Genomic DNA, 21,997 nt, shown 5'->3' with positions numbered 1-21,997 from the left:
CAACCTGAAAAAAAAAAAAAAAAAAAAGAAAAATCAGCACTTTCAGTGTTTAAAAATCCGTATTTTAACAGAAAATCATCAGGTGTGGCTCTTACCGGATGGAGAGGAGGTCCAGACAAAGTCATACCCAGGGAAGGTGTTTGCGTCATCGCTATGAAACCACAGGTGCAGTTCATTGCTTCGAGAGAAGATAGGGGCTGGCAGTACCGTTCCACAGCTCCTGTCAAGCACCTGTGAGCTGCCGCTGCTGCCATTTCTGATCTGTTGGAACCCACCAACAGTTACTACATCCATTTTATTCTTGCTTCAACTTACCATCAGCACAGGAACAAATGCAGTAAGTGGTTTTTTGTTTTGGTTTGGTTTGTTTGTTTGTTTGTTTTTTGAGACAGTATCTCCTCCTTGGCTCAGGCTAGCCTCAAACTCTCATTCTTCCTGTCATGCTCCAGAATACTGGAATGAGGCTTTACATACTTAAGATTGAAGGATTTCCATAAACACAGGGGAGGTCACCTTCGTTTGTAAATGAAATGTTAGAATTTATATCACACACCGTTTGTATTTGGATTTAGAAATACCGGTTAGGTTAAACTATAGCCACAGAAACACATCCATTCTTGTGACATGCTGGCTGGTGCCATGGTCCTACAAATTGTTACCTGTGCAGACATTTTAAGGACTCTAATGAGTTTTACAGGGGAAAGGGCATGGCTCCCTGGCCTGTTTCTAGTCATTATACTTTATTCCTGTTAGCTCAGTGGGTGGTGGGATGTTTCCCACTGAAAAGCAGGAAGTGGCTGCCATGAACAAAATGCACCAAAGCTCAGTAACAAGTCTTTTCCACATGGGAAAAGGAAATAGTCCCATGCACCTAAAATATTTCTGATCGTGTTGAGTTTCTTTTTTCTCAGCCTGGGAGGACAAGCAGGAAATGAGTTGGTGTGGAGGAGGAGATAAGTACCGGTGAGTCCACGTTTAGCCCAACTTCCTGCTTCCCACTGTGTGTTCTCAGGGCACTAGAGAGGCTTCCTACCTGAATGGTTCCAGGCAGTGGGCAGGCCGTGCGTGAAAGAGCTGGTGTTAGCATGTATGTGTTCAGCCTGAGAAGCCACCCACCGCCCGTCCTTTATGATCCCATAATCCTGAACATTAGCCTCCATTAGCACAGGTCACCAGACCTCTGCAGAGCAGACTTACTTGGGTGTCTGAGCTGGGGGGGGACAGGGGGTGGCTCCCTGTACACCTAGGCAACAGCAAGTGTTTATTCTTGGTTCTTCCCTTAAATGTTTAATCAAAATGGCTCTGGCTAGGACAGACTGGTCATTTTCTCCCAGCCCATGAGAGAGATAGCTGCCACATTTGAGAATGTTAGAAAGCCCGACCTGCCACTCCCATACACTTGACTTTGAGTTTTTCTCCATCGGGATCCTCTTTTAATCACTGCTGGAGAGGAGGAGAGACATACTGCTGAGAACTTGACTCATTCACTTTTCCAAGGATGATGGGTTAACTCAGAGCAGAGGCAGAGCTGGGAAGTTAGAGGAGCTGGAGGCATGTTCACAGTACGATTCAGAGACAGTCCTCTCTGCTAGCAATACACCAGAGCCCTCATGGAAGACTTCTCAACACAGTCCACTGAACAGAATCTAGGGCTTCCCACACACTCCTCCTCTGGACACAGGCACATCTGGGGGCCTGTGTGGTAGCTTCCTGTCTCTGCTAAGGTAACAGGAAGTTCCTCAGCGATCCTCTGGAGTGGAGGAGAATGTCTGGGTGGCCTAGTTCCAATGCTAAAGGGCAAGTCTCCACTTCCCAGCATCCAGATGACAAATGGCCAAGGATTAGGTATGAATTAAGACTATGAGTCAGAGTTAACAAGGGACCCTACCCCTTTTCCATATCAGTCTCATCTTGGTTTTGCTTAGCAGTTCATATAAACATTTGATTTTCAGGATGGGTGAGCATGAAAGTCCAAGTCTAACTTCCTGACTAGAACAAACAGTGTAGCTTCTGAGCCACCATTTCTTCCCTTCTCATCTCCTGCCATGAGACTATCCCATGAGGAAGACATAAACTTTCCTTACAATTCACTATGTATTAAGAATACTGATTAACAAAAGATTTGGTTTAATTCCATATGGGAGCTTTTCTATGTAATTAGGTCTGAGGAGACCAGTGGGCAGGTCAGGAGCTTTTAACGCCTGTGCAGGGACCATCTACTGCAACACCATTCTCCCCACGTTGAGGACCTCGCACAGGGTGGGTGGGAGGGTGGCATAAAGGCAAGGCAGTGGAGGTGGGCTGCTGGCCGGAAAGGCAGGAAATCTGTTAGCATTAAGAAGAGGGGGGGAAAGACTGACAAAACAGAAACGTCAGAAGAAAAGGGGAGCATGAACCTGGAAGCTGTTTATCCCACAACGATCAGACAGTTCTGAAGAGCATATTTGGAATACAAAGCTAATCAAACACAGAAATTGTAACTGCCCTGATTTGGCTAATATGAGTTGTATATGTGCTTGGAGTAACATACTGTACTCCAACTTATGTATAGTTAAAATACTGATTAAGCTTCTAAGGGCCTGACCACAGAGACCTAAGAAAAGGAATAAAACTCTGAGCTGGGTATGGGAGCTGCAGCCATCTTCTGGAGCCTGTCCTGTCTAGCCACAAGCCCTTCCAGAGAGCCGGAAGTTGTAGATTCAGTGTTAGCAGAACACAGGCACTGTACCCATTTAATGCCCTTGGGAACCAGTGCGGAAAAACCTATACATGCAATCAGTGTTATCAGCGCCTTGCCCTTGGCATTACCACTCATCCTGGAACTCATATCTAAGTTCCTTGAAAAAGCCTTCTCTGTTCCTTCCTGGGTGGTGACGTCACCACTGTGACACTGTTGGCCACCCATACTGTACTTCCAGTGATATCACTAGGATATACTCAGTACGCATTTACAGAATGAAAGAATAACTACCAACTTAATAACATGAAGAGAGACGCTGGATTAACATAAACTAGAAAAATTCTTAGTGGTCCATCATGTTTTGCATAATCATTTAAATATTCAAATATATATTACCTCCAAGAAATCACGTGTGCAGTGTAATGAATCTTCCAGATGAAACCAATAGACAAAGAGGGAAATGCTGTGGTTCTGCGGGGCTCTGAGAATAATGGTGCAGTTCAGGTTATTATCATAATTTTGAGGCCACCCAGGACTCTGCAGATTACCAAATGGTTGGTTGTATTCTCTGTTGCAATCTTTGAGAAAAAAAAATATTCATAGTTAATGTGCACATCAAAATATCTTTTATCTTGGTAACAACAGTGTTTAAAGTCCACTGAATCTGACCAAAGTTTAGATAAAGCTCCAGCCTCTCGGCTTCTGTTTGGGCAAACGGGTCCTGAGAGACAGTGGGAACTGCGCGTGCTCAGCTCTTCTCCTCCTGAGTAGAGCCTCCACGTGGGAAGTGTGAATGCGAACACCTTTGAAGAACACTCCAGCACCTTCTGAGCTCCTCTGCTTACATGGGGGAAGAGCCAGTGGCTGACATTTGGACCTTTTCTGGACCCAAAGGCTCACCCTCCCAGACATCATCTGCGCAAGGGAGTCCTCTGGTGAATTGTTAGTTCTGATGCAATTCACGTGTTTCTTTTAACCCTTTTCTTTTTTGGTAAAATAAAAAAAACAGAATTAACTGTGTTTTTTAATCAACTTCTGCTTTAGTTTTAATCAATTTCAAAACAGTCCTTATGTGAAGATATTCCCTGGAAACACTTCCCAGTCATGGAAATCAAGTCATTCTTCAAGGCACCATGGATTTTCACAAAATAATTTCCTAAGGTAGAGCAAGTCCCTCCATGGGCACCACATCAAAAATCACTGAACTGTGAACTGTTTGCAAGCAGAGTGTGAGTCAGGAAGACGGTGTGATAAAGCTTAGTTTCCAACTGGCTAAATCCAGCCTGAGTGCCAGTTGAACCTTACAGGTGTATTTTCTCAGAACAGAACCTAATCCATTCACAGGGGCCACTGTCATCAAAGCTGCTTTTCCCAGTAAACGTAAGGTTTGGGGCTCACCTGCAATCTGATAGGTGAAATGCACTTGGGAGTTTGCGTTTAAAATGTGAGATTTGAAAATGACAACTGCAGTACTTGTTGAAGAATAGAACACTGGCAAGGTTGTAAAGTTCGCGCCGCAGAACTGAGTCACTGGGTTTCCGCTACCCTGAAATGAAACAGAAGCCACATTGCATGAGATTTGGTTTCAGATGGTTGCAGCCACACCAGAGAGTCAACTGTATTTAGCATGTGACATCAGTATCCAGCCATGAAAAGCAGTTCTGGTCTCAAGTGCCCTGCAACACAGCTTTAGCCGTGAACTGACCAGAGTCCCACCTTCCCAGGAGGCTAACACATAAACAGAGGCTTCTCCAAGGACAACAAGACTGTCCCCCTGCAAGCCACATCACAGTGGAAGGAAGTGTGTTCTGGTTGGGAGCTGAGCAAGGCTGCGTGAGCTTCCTGCAGGTCCCTACCCCAGCTGTTAGCTCTAGCTTGCATATCTTTGACCCTCCGCACCGAGTCAGGCTAGACTTGCTCCAGCAAGTTAGGGACATGGGAGAACCAATGAGCCCCAGCTTTGTAGTGAGGAGGGTCTTGAAAACTTAGAAGGTAACAGGTAGAGCCCTGTTACTGCCAGGCCTTGGCCATTTGAATATGGCCTTCTGAGAGTGAGTGGGTTAGCTGTTCCCCCTGCTGCATGGGCCAGTCCATGAGCCCTGAATTTAAATGTGTTCTTTGGCCACCTTATCATGCTCCTCACCCCACCTCTCTACTGAGGAGATGCCCAAGCTCAAACCTCTGGGACTCCCACAGGCCAGCTGTCTCATCGTCTTTTCCCTCGGGGAATTAAGACTCAGCTGTTTATATCTTCGAGCCTAGGTGGCTTGTTTTCCCTTTTAATTCTCTCACTTGCTGTAGGTGTACCCCCACTAGACTGGCCCCAAACAGCCTCTTAGCTGGTTTTCTTGTGTGCTGTATGGGTCCCTTCAGTTCACCCTGCTGGGCACAGATGTAGCAGATGTAGTTCTCCCCATGTGACCCACGGGCCTCTGGGAGTGGTGGCAGAACACCAGAGATGCTCATCACACACGATTGATGTATGTTATGCAGAAGGACCTGTGTCTGAAGGGGGCCCTAGGAATGCGCATTTTCAACAGGCCACCCAGATGGTTCCTATACACAGGGCAGTTGCAAAGCCTCTTTCCCACAGGACTGAGTTCAAGTTGCTTAGTGTGCCAGAACGGAGGGCTTTGTCCTCTGCTGAGAGACCCAATGAGGTAAAGGGCCTTTACTCAGGCACAGCTTCTCTGGCCGTGTTTGCAGATGTGCGGGCCATCGCCCTGGGACCTTTACCTGTGGGGAGTCCTGAAGCTCGAGGTAGCTCTCAGAGCAGTCTTGGGAGGGCAGCCGTAATTCCAACACAATTATCTGGATCAGTTTTTGTGGAGGAGCTTCAATGACCCAAGTACAGGTGGAATATGGACGTCTGATGTTTGACAAATGAGGGGATGAAGCGTTTTGTGGTGCAAAAGTTGCATTATGCGTTCCCCCACAAGGCACTGAAGAAGGGAGAAAGAAAAAGAAATGCAGGAACTGTTTTAATTGTGTCTAATTATATATAGTATCTTTAAAATCTTATTCTACTATCTCTGACTCTGTTGCCTGCCTTTGCATCCCTTTCACCTAGCTGGGCTGCCTTGTCTGGTCTCAGAGGAAGAAGACACACTTATTTCTGCTGTGACCTGAGGTGCTAGGATGGGTTGATACCCTTTAGGGGCCTCCCCTTCTTTGAGAAGAAGGAGGGGATAGAATGGAGGGGGGTGTGAGGGTGAGACTGGGAGAAGAGGAGGGAGGAGGCTGGATCAGGCTGATTACATAAATAAAATTGTAAAAATTGGAAAAAAAATCTGGCCCTCAGGAAACAGTTTAATATTCTTTTAAGGGGTTGAGTGTATGTCCTGGGCAAACCCAGCTTCTCACAAGCTTGAGGCAGGAGGCCAAAGTTCAAGGCTAGCCTGGCAGCTTAGAGACTTTGTCTAAGAAAGGTAAACTGAGGGCAGGGAAAGTAGCTCATATGTGTTTAAGAATTCACTGAAACAGTAATTGACTTAGATATAGCAAGCATGCATTCTGGGAGTGCATAAGAACACATGTATTTCATAATATGTCAAAATACTTACTGTCTACAAAGGTATATGTTGCATTAAATCCTTCTTTTTCAAAAGTTAAGTCGGAGACAAATTGAACCGTAAGAAAGTTGCCAGAAGAGATAAAAGGGGCAGGTATTTGGGTACCACAAAATATTCCACCTGAATTTGAAGTTATGCTTTGACCATCTAATATCTGTGGGAAAAAAAGATAGTTTTTAGTAGTTTATTATCGACAGAGAGTGTGCTGTTTTGTACTAAATTGGCTGTGAGGTCACCACAGATCATTATCTTTGTATTGGTGTTCTTATAGGCAGTCTTAATTTAGATTGGTAGCATTATAATGGCTTTCAGTAAAAATCCAATATTATGCCCAACATATACTTTCTCTTAGGAAAAGTAATATATAATTTAAAAAAGGAAGGCCTTGGAGTCATCAAACCCATTGCTAGTATCTCTGCTGCCCGAATTATCATCAGGGGCTTCTTCTAAAGCTTCCTGGTTAGGCTTTTATCTCTCATCTGGAGTCTCCAGATGTCACTCAGAGTTTGCTGTTAAGATGTTGGACCAGAAGCTGCCTAACTGCTTTTTACCCTTTTCATACAAAGGCCACCCCCATAACAACAGCTTTCAAGGCCTAATGGAATGGCTTCTCCCCCCCTCAGGCCTCATGTGTCTCCTTTCTGGCTGTCTCTGCTTATCTGAGATTTTTGAGCATCCCAGGCTCAGTCCAGCTTCACAACTATTGCATCTGCCTTCCTTTGCCTAGACCACTCTTTCCTGTGTCCACAGAGTCTGTCCTGTGATTCCTTCAGGTCTCGCCTTCTATATTACCAACTGGGAATGTTTTCCCTAAAGTAAACTGCTGGCCATCATTCTCCTTGACTCCTTTCCTTAGGCCAAGAATGACTGTCAACATGTTAGCCATTTAATTTAATAATTTTATTGTCCTCCCTTCTAAAATGAACACCACATTCCACAGAAGCATAGACTCCTATTCTGTTCTGGTCATTTCTATGGTCTCAGATTTTAAGGGTTTGTAACACATAAACAATGCTTCATCAATGCGTAGTAAGTGCTACTTACTTACTTATAGTGATCCTTCCCCTATAACACATCTGCCTTGGTTTGTTTTGAGTTACTGTATCAGAGTAGCATAGACAAGGTCACTTATAAACAAGTAGGCTGATTGTGACAGTTCTGGGGGCATTCTGAAGATATGTCTTCAGAATTCAAGGGCAGCCAGTGATGGGGCCTTCTTACTGTCTGAGACACAAGCGTTGTGTGGAGAGACAGCAGGAGCATGCCGGCTCTGCAGCTGCTTCCTCCTTTGTGAAGTTATCCACCCTATGTGAGCGATCCCACTCTCCTGACTTCATCTAACCCCATTTAGACATCAAGGCTACCCGTAGCATGAGCATATGGATATGAAGTTAACATTTCTGACACAGGAACTCGAGTGATAGGTGCATACCACAGCACCACCCTCCTCCAAAATGTTCTCCCCAAGTCTTCCCTTATCTCAATAAGCAGCTCAAGACAAAACATGCTCAGCTAAAGACTAAATGTACTAAATCATACTTAACTCTTCTCCATTCCCCTTAGAACCTTACCCACTTCTTTCCACCTGCACCAATGCCACGTGATCCTGTGCCTTCAGATATGGCTCACAGGTCAATTGCTGCTCAAGTGTTTGATGACCTAGATGATGTTCTTCCTCCGGAAGTACAACTGATGGACAACCATCCTTCTTTAACACTGTCTACAAGCCCGGGCCTAGAAACCTGCTGCTCCTCCTCCCATGTCCCTCCCCTTACTGCCTCTGGCAGTACCTCCCCTTGGAGGTATAGACTTCCTTGAAGGGCTGATAATCCCGAGCTGTGGAGCTTCAACTCAATGTCACCTCAGAGAGGTCACCCACACGGTGCTACCCTCCTCCAGTATCATCTTGCATTCAGCCTACATCCTATTTACGGCTTGTCTGCTTTCACTGGACTCCCTCTCTGCATGGGTGTGAGTTCCACAAGTAGAGGCCTATAATTGTGCTCAGAAGTGTCTCCAGCATTCAGAACCACTCATGGCTCTAACAGCCTTTTACAAACACCCAAAGAAAGAGTGGCTTGGGTGATATCCCTCAAAATTTAAAACAAAGCATGTCTTCATTTTTACTTCTATTTCATTGATCTTCATTGTACTTTAATAATGAGTTTATGTGTTTTCGTAGCTCCAAATATGAGCTCATAACCGACCACATCAAAACAGAAATCTCAGAGCAGTGTGGCTCCTGACATGTGTTTATGTGAAGATGGTTCATTTCAAAACTAAAAATTAAAAAAAATGACCACTAGATGGCACTGTCACTCCAAATGTACATACTTTCAGTTTATGAGGAGCAAGAAGTGGAGTTCTGTAATCTAACCCCTTCAATTTACAGAAAAGAGGGGCTACATTTAAGACAATGCTGACAACTATGTCTTCTTAACTGCTGACTTGGTGGGACATTTAAGGCCCAACATAGTAACAATCATTTAATCTTTATGCATTTTCCAGTGTTTGGGCTAATATGTATGATGAGGTGGACTGAAATGCACACTTCTTTAATAAGTAACTAAGTTCATGAATGCATAGTGTAGTGCTAGCTGCTGGCCAATGTACCCAGGGAATGCCGATACTTCCCCCAAGGATGCACATGCCCTTCCCCAGTGATTGGTGGCATGCCCAGTGAGTTAACACAGGAGGTCCCCACAAGCTCATGCAAGCCTCTAGGGGATGATTTTGCACAAGTATGATGAGTGGGGGTTTATAATTGGCCTTATAGCAATAATTTGGAGCTTTTAATGTTTAGAAGTCAAATTTCTGAATCCCACAGGAGAGTAAGTATGGACAATTTTCTCTTCAGATGGGACAGGAAACTTCAGATTCTATCTGTCAGAAACAAGAGCACTGATGGAGTTGAGGAGGAAACATTGGGAGGGTACTGCCTTCTTGCCACCCGTTTCATGTTTCCAGGCAGAGGAAGTCAGTGAGGACCACACTTTTGATGCCTCTCAACCACCTCACTGATGCTCACCACAGGGATGAGGGAACTAACCGGGAGTTGGAGATTAGGTAGGACACAACACTGCCTTTTCCCTTACGTTTGGACCTTGTTGATGGAGCTCTCAGTTCTTGGAAAGGCAGCAGTGTGTAGGAACTTCCATTTATTTTGTTAAGAGCCTTCTCACATCTAAGAAATCTGACAACCTCTCTTCTGCTCCCCCTTCCTATGTCAAGCATGGCCAACATTTTTCATGTTATTTAATTTCTCTGCTTGTAGGTCCCTCTTCCCCAGTGAATAACATCTCCTTGGGAAACTTGCATCGCCACATCTCCAGCGCTATGTGCCATGGCTGCCACACAACTCCACAGGAAAGAGGTGATGATGGTTTTAATAGTCATTATCAGCCACAGTTCACTGACTACAGCAGCTGTCTCTCTAGTTTTCTCCAGTCAGCACTCTCAAAGGCAGCAGTGAAGGATCCATACATCACTCAGTAATGGAAGTGCTGTAATGTGGCTTGCTACGATGTACAGAGCTCTGTCAAGTTTGCTTTTATAGATTGTTATTTTATTGCAATATTTAACAGACAATTTAAAGGGTGATAGCAAATACTGATATCAACTTGATGAGATCTAGAATCACCTAGGGGATTGATTTGGGCATATCTGTGAGGAGTATCTAGATTTCTGGGCATACCTGTGAGGGAGTATCTAGATTGGGTTAAGTGAATTAGGAAGAGCCCACCCTAAAAGGCCAGTCCATCACCTGGGGCTCTGGACTGAATAGTATTAAGAAAATGAGCTAAGCGTCATAATGAATCCTATTTCCTGACTGTGGACACGATGTGACCAGCTACCTCACCCTCCTGCTGCGTGGCTTCTTCAATGGGCTGTGTCCTCAAACCATGAGCCAGAATGAAGTGTCCTTTTATTGCACAGTCCTGTCTCTCTGCTAAACATCTCAAAGTTTCACATTCCAGCACTTTCTTTTAGTCTGCCAGTCACTGGGAAAGTTGCCACTGCTTTCCCAAAATGGAAAATAAGAGCAGCCCCGAAGGCACTTATTTTTAATAGATAAATAAGTAACTAAAGAAACAAGTAAGATTTCATTTTGAAGCTAGCAAACAACAAAAAATTTCTTGCTTTTGATGTAGCTATTTCTGTCAAGATGACATCAGGAGGTTAATATGCTTACAAGCTCTTATACACCACCAAACCACACTCCCAGAAATGGCTCTTGAGAACCAATTTACCTCCTTACAGGACCAAAGATATCTCACATGAGTTAAGGTTCTACTCTTTGTACGAATCACTTTAAAAATATTCATTGGTTATAGTGTGTGTGTGTGTGTGCATGTGTGTGAGCGTATGTGTGAGTGTGTATGATACATGGACACAGTATAGGTGCATGCATGCCACACCATGCCTGTGAGATGAAGGGACCACTTTTTTCCCTGTGAGTTCAGGTTCAAGTAGCAAGTAATTTTATCTGTTCAGGCATCTTGCCTGCCCTTAATCTTGGTATCTTATAAAAGGAAATTCAACAATCTCTATGCCTTCTTGGAAAAAAAAAAAAAAAAAACAACAAGGTTCTGGGATGGAAGTAAATTGTTAAATGAATTATTATATGACACAATGTTCAATACCCTAATATACATTGTTTTTATTCTCGAAATAGCCTTAAAAATGAGCTACTAGTGTATTATTATTTTAAATTAGATAAAGTGATAAGGAATCAGGTTGATTAAGAATTTGGTCTGGTAACAAAATTGGGTTTGAGTCTACCTATTATCTGCCTTAAAATTCTATTACTTTTCAGTAACAGGAAGTTAGTTTTAAAGAACATCTTAAGCTGTTCTGGCTACTTGGTCTCATTTTCAAGAAGAATTGAGCTTGAACTGACACACTTTGTCGCACATTTTGTTATCTCTAGTCCCTCACGAACTCCCACAGACTGACTGGCTTCTACCCCAATGTATTAAAGTGGTTGTCATCCAGTGGAATAACTTTCTTCATCTCAGTCTTTCTTGGCGTGTGACCTGCAGCTTAACAGCACTGGAAAAGCATCTTTCCCTTAACCTCAGTGCTTTACACTGCTCCCAGCTGTCACAAGCTTTCCTCACTCATCTGTTTCCTTCCTTCATCTTTGTCCTCCCACTGCATCCCTGGGTGGCTTTCCTAGAGGACAATGGGAATATGGCTGTCTGGCTTCACACTGTCTGAAAAACAGGTTTCTTTGGACATTTTAGGAAGCTTTGCATGCCATCTACATAAATAGAAGAAACAGACTAATTAAGGGGTATTTTTTTTTTTGCACTGCAGATGCCATTTATATTAGGAATTACTTGTGTCCTCTGAGTATCTCACTCCATACTACCAATCACCAGGATTGCCTGGTAAGGCACTGAACAAGACAGAATTGAATCTTGAAGCTAATGTTAGAAGTTTCTTAAAATGTTTGGGTCATGATGCCAAAGATGAACTTGAACAGAAAGCTAGCATCTGTGATACATACTGAAGCCACTGGAAGCGACACTGTTCCCGTTTTCAAGACTTCTACATGGCTAGGTGGAACACACAGTTTTAGAATAGACTGTTACAGTGTAGCATTCTTACCTGAACATAATCGAAGCAACGCAAAAATGCTGCCTCCAGCGAAAACTGATTGAAGGTGAGGTTAATGAGCTTGTTTTCAGGTGCGATTATGTGCCATATGCAGTACAGACCTTTGTCATGGTATCCGTTCGAATCAGAATCAGGAGAGACAAAGCTGTGGTTGTCCTCTGTCAGGTACCCACCACATCCGTGCTGTGGTCCTGTCAGAGCAAAGACACATCACTGCACATGAACAAAAAGCTCTTAACTCTTATGTGGAAGGTTTTGGAAAGGGAGAGGTTCCATTTTCTACCACGTATTTGTGAACATTATCAAAGGGTTTCCAAACACTGGCGAGCATGAATATGTGTTTCTCGACCTTTCTTGGCTCCTTTCTTAATCTCTTTTTTCCCATCACTGGAGCCGCCTCCTTATCAGCATATATAGATACCTGAAAGAGCGAGTAACCACATTTGGGTGCTTGCATGCACCTCTTTGGAACTATTCATGCAGTTTATTCAAGCTTTTGCCAACCCTGAAAAACTCAATTTTGTGAAAATTGAGTATTTTGCATAATAAAGCTGGTGAAAATGTGCGCATGCCCGACTTTCATGTTCTACTTTTGTGAACACTGCCAAAACTGAAAATTGAATTCATGAAGATTTACCCAATACTGCTAAGAAAATTACTTCCCAACCAGTTTTTTATTTATTTAGTCTGGCAGAGAGAGGCTGTGCAGAGGGTCAGTTCTATCACCTAGTTTCCATTAAACCTCATTCTCTATATTTTCTGCTTTTTCAGAATCAAGTCAGGAAAAGCTTGAAGAACAAAAGAACTTCATTAGAGAAAAGCTATCTAAATTGAAATGAAACTACTAGTAATTCATGACTAAATTATAGAGTACAGATGACTGCATGTCTATTGTAGGAAAGAGTAGAAGCAAAATCCTCTGGATTTAGGTTTTGTTTCCTCCACAACCTAGAAGTTATGTCAGAAATGACATATGAAGAATGAAAGATAAAGAAAAATACACTGATAATTTCTAAAGAAAGAGTTGGGTTGAATTAAGCTCAAAGTAGTCACAGTAAAAATGAGATTAAATCAGTGTTCAAATTAATGTTCTACATCTTGCATTAGACACAAACACTGTTAATTTCCTCTCCTATTAGCCTTCCATTTGCCTCTCTCCCATTATTTATCTGCTATCAGAGAAAGGACTACCCTCCTCTTTGGGGGCACCGAGATGCTTTTGGACTTGATGAGAAATAGAAGCAGTGGTAGCCCTCCTCAGCACAGTACAGAGCTCACAGGGGCGCTCTGCACAGGCGCATGCCTCAGCAGGCCAGGCTGCCCTGTCCATAGCTTCTGAGCCACGCAAATAGCATATTGGCACAGCCGGGTATTTCCTGCAGTTGAATAGCTTCCAAAGTCCTGATCCCTAATATGAGCATATCAAAACAAATCTGGAATGTAGGTACTGCCCAGGCCACACTATGTGCTGCTGGGCCAGCTCCTGAGACATGCCTCCAAGCCAGAGAAGGGACTGGGGCTTGAGCAGCCTTTATTCCGTCATAGGCCATTGTTACGTAAGGAAACCAATCAAGTTTATTGGCTTGCATAACAGGGAGAAATTATTATAATATTAATGAAATGGAAAATGTATTATTTATTTTAATATTTACTTAATATTCAAGGAAGTATGCTTAGGATTGAAGTCCATTAGAAGTAATAACATACGTAACACATAAATAATGGTGATACTGTGAAGATAACGATAGACACCTTGAAAGGGAAAGGGGGAAAATCTCACAAAAGTAAGTCACCAACGAGTTACTATGTGAATGTAGAATGTTCCACTACAGTATGCACCTCAGGCCCTAAGTATGCATAGAATAGGAATACATAGAAATAGAATTGAGCTCACCTAAGCTGGACTGAAGGAAGCTCTTCATCTAATGTTAAAAGAACAGTTCTTAATATTACATGTGTAGGAAGTTAAAATTTGTTCTGAAAACCATGAGACAAATTAAGGGTCATAACAGGCTCATGACTAGGGCATGAGAGCCCATTGATTTTATTCCGTGGACTGTGTGGATATACTTGAGAGCCATTTTTAAAAACTCATTTGTATTATTATTTATCCTATGTGTGATTATATGCTACATGTGTGTGAGTGCCTGTCAGGGCAGGAGAGTGTGTAGTTAGGTTTCTTGGAGCTGGAGATATAGGCACTGTGAGCCCCCTCTGTGGCTCCTGGGAAGGAGCTTTAATAGTCTGGGAGCATGGTAAGCACTCCGCTTCTCAGTCATCTACAGCTCCTTGAGAGGCTTTTGATGAGAACAGTAGGAGTTTCATTGGACCTAAACTTGCAGCTGGTAGTAGCATCTTACAGGTAAGAAGCTGACTAGGGGAGGTAATGGCAACAATGAGACCGCTGCTGCAGGGCACAATCTGGATTGTCAGGGTGAACGAAGAGTTGGAAGTTAATGTACATCATTCCAGTAGGATGTCAGCTTCAAATGTGATGTGTTACTTTTAAATTAGCCTATAGATTTTATTACTATTGGCATGTTAATTATTCCCAACAAATTATTAAGGGAACGATGATGGATGGCTCCTCTCACAGTGAATGGCATTATGCACACTTACTGTACAGTGGCAATACCACTGCTAATAAAAGTAACAGCATAGGGTGGGTATGCCTGGAATGGAGGCAGGCACGGGACTCTGCACACCCCCACATGACACAAAGAAATGCTTTTGCTATAAGCTACTGACAACTGGACAGCTGGCTACACAGTATCACTGTAGTAACAGCACATATATACATCCAGAGAGGAATAGAGAGGGAGAGAGAGAGAAAAAGAAAGAGAGAGCTTGTCTGACTTCTCTGAGTTATCAAACCATCATAAAGAACCCAATTCATAAAATACAGAACAAATAAAAAGGAAAGTTAATATTACCTAACGTTAACCAATATTATCAGTCAGATAACCCCGGCCAAAATAGCCAAGTAACTGAAAGAAACATGATATTGTATGAACAAGTAGAAGTTTACGGGGTTCTGGAAATGATCATGGTAGAAAACGCGTCACTTTAGTATGTTTAAACACAGCCCAGCTTCCCCATGCTTCTGCTTCTGCTTCTAAGGTGGGTGAAGATACAAGTATGCATGTCTTTGGGGGAATATCAACAGTAATGTTAGCAAAATGAGGATGCAGTGCCACAAAGTGCTATGGCCACGTTGCTGTGCCCACATACCTGTAGTGACAGGGTATAATAGGACCTATGACTACGAAAGGGTCCTGTATATTAAGCACCTATGTTTCCTGTATTGGTAATTTGAAGTTCCTTTTCTCTGGTAAAGACTATCTTAACATTTTTCTGCTCTGACATTACAAATCTACCATATTCCCATTACCACATCTTTTTATACCATTTAGAAAGTGCTTATCCACCACCCTTTTCATCAGTCAGACTCTGAAAGAGCTGCACAAGAACAAATGTCATTACAGCACTCTTCAGTACGTTGAAAACATTAACTAAAAAAAGCCTATTTCTTCAGAGAAATAAAATGTTTGTGTGGGGGAGGGTGACCTACTGGAGATATAAACCCACATTCAGCAGAGAGTCCAGCCAGGTCTACTTAATTAAGTCAGTAACTGAACCCTGAATGATTAAACTTCAGGGTGAAGCTGAAGGCAGCATCGGTCTGATAAGGGAAGAAATAGCAGCCATATCTAGAAGAGACATCTTAAAGGCTGTAGTGGAGGAAGACAGCTTATTAAAAAGTTATTTTGAGGACTGACATTTTTGTGATTGATATTTTCTTGAGATCTTCGGGATGGTATCTCTCCATCTCTGGACGCTGACTGCTCTAGAGATTAGTGACCAGCTATGCTTGAGCTTAGTATATTCCTGTTTTCCAGGATCATCTGTGGCTGGAGCCAGCAGACAAAAAGCATCAGACAAAAGCATCTAAAAGTGGTGCCATAGTGTAACAGAGAATGCTACCATGGCTTTTCTTCAACCACAAGGGGCTTGAGCTTTGTCATCCTTATTTGGAGAAAACCTGACTGTGACTTTCACAGCTGTTGTAGCAACCAGTCCAGAGTTGTGAATTCACTTAAGGATTCAACATGGTTTCTGATGAGCCTGCTGTGTCTATTTCTCTAAAAGGATTTCATACAATACAGCATAACTTCATGACAAAAAACTCTCAGAAAACTAGGATTAGAAGGGAAATTTCTCATTTTGATAAAGAATATCTGTATAGCTTAAAGGTATTATCAAACTTTAAAGAAGTTGTGTGTGTGTGTGTGTGTGCCTCTGAAGGCAAGTGTCTGACAGCCAGTGTCTTTCTTGATTGTTCTCCATAATGTATTTTGAGACAGAGCCTCTCGCTGACCTGGAGATTACTAATTCAGCTAGACTGGCTAGCAAACACTAGGAATCTTGCTGTCTATATCCCAGTACTGAGATTACAGGCCCACACCTCTGTGCTTGGCTTTTTACCTTGGTGCTGGTGACTGCAACTCAAATCTGTACACTTGCATGGCAAGCACTTTGATGACTGAGCCATTGCTAGCCACTAATAGTAAACTTAATGGTAAACAGTTAAAGCAGCCCTCCAAGATCAGGAACAAGGAATGATGTTTTTCTTACTACCCTTACTCAACACTGTTAAAGCTCTGGTCATTAATACTCAAAGGGAAGAAAGCATGGAAAGGAAGAAATACAGATATCACTGTTTACAGATGCTTGTTCTCCTCATAGAAAAATTCCAAGGAATCTACAAATACACTTGTAGAACCAAGAATCCAGTCAGTCAAAACCGAGGATGTATGACAGGAGGTGAAAATCAATAACATTTCTATATCCTAGCAATGCGTAAGAGGGAAAAGACTGAAAAACACATCATTTGTAAGAAAATGGAATATTTGGGTACATTCTAAGTTCATTGCACTGATTATTTAAAATGGTAAAGATATTCATTTTAAATTAGGTTACTGTGAGTCATGGATGACGTTGGGAGACTAGTCCTTCAACTCTGAGTTGAGTAACTACAGCCCACAAAAGCTACTGCTTGACTATCATATGTGCCAGTGACAGCATGGCGAGTCCTCCTTTCTGTGGTCAATGTTTGCCAAGACCAGCAGGATCCCCATAAGGACAGGTTGCTGTACACATTAACACAGGCTCAGAGATCGGTTTTGTCTGTTTGGTGCAGTCACCTCTGATTTGTCAACACTAGGTAGCAGCCTAAGAACAGGTTTGCATTAATTTTGCTGTAGCCTTAGATCCATGTTAAAAAAAAAAAAAAAAAAAAAAAAAAAGGAGGCTTGGCCAGGCATGCCACTCTAGGAAAATGAAGCTATCTTCTGTCACTCACTCCCCACTCTACTCATGTAGATGAATTCTATGAGTTGTCCTTGGGTCTGTATGTAAGCACCATATCAATTCAAAGGGATCAATTCAAAGCATCAGGTGAATGATGTAATCTATAAGGTAAGACTTAAAATGAATAACAGATTGTGTGCATAAGAGCATAAAAAGAAGAGTTATAGAAAGTGATAACATTTTTTTTTAAGAATCAAAGAAAAGGAGCTAGAAAATGGTTCAGCAAGCAAAAGCACTTGCCACCAAGCCTGAAGAGCAGGGTTCAATCCCTGGAACCCACACAGCGAGAGGACTCCTGCATCATTCTCCTCCGATGTTCTGTGCACTATGATACTCCATCCTCAAACACATACACCAACAATAAATGAAAAAAAAAAATGCAGTGAAGCTTTTAAAGGCAAGAAAGATGGCTGATGGAAAAGAGCACAAAAGCTGAATGAAATCAGATATCAGTAATTTTGTTGCACATAAATATATTAAATTTGAAATTCCCCAATTGGAAGAAAAAGCCAAACACGAAATAAATTCTTCAGAATAGAGATAGGTTGGAGATAAAAGGGTCAACAAATATGCCATGTAAAATTTATGTGCACACATATAATTAGAGTTTTTGACCAAGTGCCTTTTGAGTCCAACAGAAAGCTCTACCTATTATTCTAAATCAGGAAAACATGGAAATTATAGTTAAAGTGTTTTCAAAAGTTATTGCACAATGTTATAGCTATGCAGGATTGTTCATCCCAGTGAATGCCTCTCTCAACCTCCCAAGACAAAACTACTAGTTGGAGCTCAGACTTCTTGCTGTCAAATGAATACAGATAATTTTCTAATTTAATCAACACTACAGCCCTATAAAGTGTTAATATGAGTGTGGCCATTTTATAGATTAGAAGACCAAGGCAGCACAGCAAAGTACATTATCCAAGGCCAAAACTATTAGGATTATAAACTGGGTCTGCTACTCCAAAGCTTACACTAGGATTTAGGACTGCCATCGTTAAAGAGAGTTATCATACTAAATTTAAGGAGATGTTTACTTACAGAGTACAGTTTATCAAGCATAGGGCCTTGCTAAATTCACCTTTGTGTCTTTAAAATCACTCCATACATAATAAGTTGCTAGGGAATATTGCAAAAACAATAAAGGGATACATAGACCACAAATAGTTATTAGATGCTCTTTGACTTCTAGTATGGGATTAGGAAGCTATTTTTTTTAATTCGATCTATTTTTATTCATAAAGTGATTGCCTTATAAAAACACATGTGTATATGAGCATGTACATACATGTATCTATACACATAAATATTAGCAAAATGACTTTTAGCCCTGAGTGTTAGTGTATTTTCAAAGGCAATCTCTCTAACTTTCAAGCCATATTTAACAACATATTTCAGCAGAACAGCAGTAAAAATTTCACCAAAAGATCCAAAATAGTGACTAAGTTAGTGTAATAGGTAGTCTCATAGTAGAGAAATGCTTCTTTTGAAACAACCAATGATGCCAGGTCTAGTACTTAAAAGGTTTGAATCTGGTATTTCAGCAGGTAGAACACATTCATTAATTTGTAGAATTCAGGACATGTTAATTAGCATATTCCTTATTTCAAGTACGATTTTTACTGAAAATTGGCAATTACATAAACAAAAGTCTAAAAAATGGAAAGCATTCTATTTAAAGAAATAAAGGTTAGTAGTCGGGTGTTATTTAGATATCATAAGGCAGATGGTGATGTAAGAGGTGGAATTTATAAATATCAGACACAACAAACAATAGTTTTATAATAATAACTTAAAGAAAGAAATGGAATTGTTTAGTTTTCATTAATGCGTTATTTCATACTGAATGTATCATTGATTTTTAAACTCTCACTACTCTGGTGGCAGTGCTAAGAACTTGCTGAGTGTCCTTGACAGGTCACTTAATTCCCTTGTGGTCTGCTTCTCCCACTTCTAAACTGGACTGCCTGACAAGTCTATCAGCCAGAGTTCACCAGAACAAAATATTAAGTTCCTTCATTTTGTCAGAGCCCTAAAGTAAGAAAGTTTACTAAATTGAAGCCCATAACTTAGAGCTACTAATTTTGGTTGTACAGATTTATTATCATTTATTATAATATAGATATGCTCCCTTAGCTGTACTGGGCCCTCACCTTAATGCCATGCAAATCCAGCAGGACAGATGTGACATTTCTCTATCAACACCTAAAAAGTGGTTTGTTTATTTTTTTTACCACATATATTCACATCTGCACAACACATATACTCATTATATTTACAATTATATAATAAATCACATAAATTATATTTAAAGTAAAATTTTGTTATTATATAAATGTTTAATAAATAACTCAGATACCTTTAAATATCACATATTGTAACATATATTTCATAACATGTGAATATGAAATAAAATATATAAAAGTTATATACTATTTTGTAATAAATATGCCAAATATAAATACGTATCTATTCTTTTTTTGAGGGTTTTTATTTTATTTTTATTTTTTAAATTTTTTTATTAATTATACTTTATTTACTTTGTATCCCAGCTGTAGGCCCCTCCCTCACCCCTTCCCAATCCCATGCTCCCTCTTGCTTCTTCTCCTACGCCCCTTCCCCAGTCCACTGATAGGGGAGGTCCTCCTCCCCTTCCATCTTACCCTAGTCTATAAAGTCTCATCAGGAGTGGCTGCATTGTCTTCTTCTGTGGACTGGTAAGGCTGATCCCCCCTCAGATGGAGGTGATCAAAGAGCCAGCCCATGAGTTCATGTCAGAGATGGGCCCTGTTCCTATTTTGGAGAACCTGCTTGGACACTGAACTGCCATGGGCTACATGTGTGCAGGTTCTAGGTTAGCTCCATGCATGGTCCTTGGTTGGAGTATCAGTCTCAGAAAAGACCCCTGGGCCCAGATTTTTCAGTTCTGTTGCTCTTCTTGTGGAGCTCCTATTCCCTCCAGGTCTTTCTATCTCCCCCTTCTTTCATAAGATTCCCTGCACTCTGCCCATAGTTTGGCTATGAGTCTCAGCATGTGTTTTGATACCCTGCTAGGTAGAGTCTGTCAGAGGCCCTCTGTGATAAGCTCCTGTCCTGATCCCTGTTTTATCCCTCTTCTGATTTCCATTTATTGATTTCAATTCCTAGAATCCTTATTGGGCCAAGTCCAGTACTATATACTAAATTTGTGCTGAAGTGACATTCACTGGAAATATGAGAAATTTTTATGTTGTGGTTATGTGCCAGCTCTGGGTGCTGGTTTTGCCTTCGCTTATTCCCTCACTGAGCAGAAAGTCCACAAAAGAAAGAAGACTCAACTTCACTATCTATTTACCAATTGTCCACTGTTAATATTTCTCCCAAATTCTCTCCATCAATGAAAACACAAACATAGCAAATGCTCAAGGGGATGCTGCAGTAACTGTCACTTGATACATAAGCTGAGTTTACAGACTTTTGAAAAGTTAAAGCAGATGTGCATACGCTATTGCCAACTGTATAAACAGCAAAGCTACAAAAACTGTAGTTAGAGATATAGTTGATATAAAACTAAACAGAAATGTCAAGGGCTACAGCAGTGTCCTTTTTACATCAATTATTCACTCAGGGAAGGTGTTATTTTCCAGACTGCCTTGGAAATGAGAAGTTAGTCTGGTTCTCGGAGTAGCTATTTCCTAACAGAAAAGATGTGTTAAATGAAAGGGGACAGTGTATGCTATTAGCCAAGTCTGACTTTTTGAGGTTTGTTGTTGTTGTTGTTGTTGATTTTTTTTTTTTGTCAACTCTGTAATGAAAAGATTCCAGAACCCCTAGCATTTGTTACTCCATCTTTTCCTCATACAAAGCAACAAGCTTGAAACTTATTTAGACCATCCAGGACATTTAGTTGTGTGAACTAAAAAATTTTGTAAGACCCAATTAAAGATTATAATACTTGAGTTCTCACTGAAAAGAACAATTAATAAATTTAATTTTTTTTAAATCTTCAAGTGGACAATGGCATCTATACAAGATGAGAAAGTGGTAAAATCCTTCATCTGAAGCACAGTGGCAGTCTAATACATGAGAGCCTTTGTGCAAAATTGAAGTATCTGAAGCAATGTGGGCATTTCTTTTAAAATAGCCTCCTGTGTTTTCCATATTGCTTTACTTATACTGTTCTAGAAAGACCACATTCTGTGTCCTGTGAGACTTGCTTTCAAATTATTGTCATAACAGCTAGGAAGGATAGGTGGCAAGACACTTTTCTAGTACAACTGTCATGATCTCAACAATGGATAAGGAGCTTATGAAACACCAATGCCTGCCTGATAACTCCCCTCCAGAAACGTCTTAATGAGTCTGGAGAAATGGCTTGGCAGTCAAGATCTCTTGGTGCTCAATCATAAGAACCAAAATTTGGATCCCAGCACACACATGGTGCAGCTCACAGACATCCATAACTATAGCTCCATGCACCTTCTTCTGGCCTCTGTGGACATCTGCACATACATGTCATATATACTCATACAGACACATGCATGTAGACACACTCACACAAATAAATAAATAGAATCTTTAAAAATAAATTCAGAAAAGCATAACACAGAAAACTAAATGATGTTTAAAGCGTTGTTTTTATGTCACAGAGATGGGGGTAAATGAGGCCATGGGCAAAGAAAAAGCCCTGGAAAAAGGGCCCAGATTATTTATTGTGGAAAATTCCTCACAGTTTTCTTAATAGTCTCAGAGTACGGGATTTTCTTGAGGATCC

At 41.3% G+C, this 21,997-nt stretch overlaps 1 protein-coding gene across 2 annotated transcripts in view; it reads right to left on the bottom strand.

Moving 5' to 3' along the window:
• Cubn (cubilin) overlaps positions 1-21,997 on the bottom strand; it is a 209,521-nt gene that overhangs the window by 4,122 nt on the left and 183,402 nt on the right. For both annotated transcript variants that reach the window (XM_021648484.1, XM_021648485.1), the window contains exons 60-65: positions 11,866-12,065; positions 6,244-6,406; positions 5,417-5,622; positions 4,079-4,226; positions 3,077-3,258; positions 96-261 (exon numbers count right to left, since the gene is read on the bottom strand). In XM_021648484.1, the coding sequence (XP_021504159.1) occupies positions 96-261; positions 3,077-3,258; positions 4,079-4,226; positions 5,417-5,622; positions 6,244-6,406; positions 11,866-12,065 (1,065 nt within the window). The remainder of the gene's footprint in view (positions 1-95; positions 262-3,076; positions 3,259-4,078; positions 4,227-5,416; positions 5,623-6,243; positions 6,407-11,865; positions 12,066-21,997) is intronic.

Source organism: Meriones unguiculatus, chromosome 19 (genome assembly GCF_030254825.1).
Source record: "Meriones unguiculatus strain TT.TT164.6M chromosome 19, Bangor_MerUng_6.1, whole genome shotgun sequence".
Classification (NCBI taxonomy): domain Eukaryota; kingdom Metazoa; phylum Chordata; class Mammalia; order Rodentia; family Muridae; genus Meriones; species Meriones unguiculatus.
The sequence above is the reverse complement of the archived record's forward strand: the minus strand, read 5'-3'. Positions and strand labels throughout refer to the sequence as shown.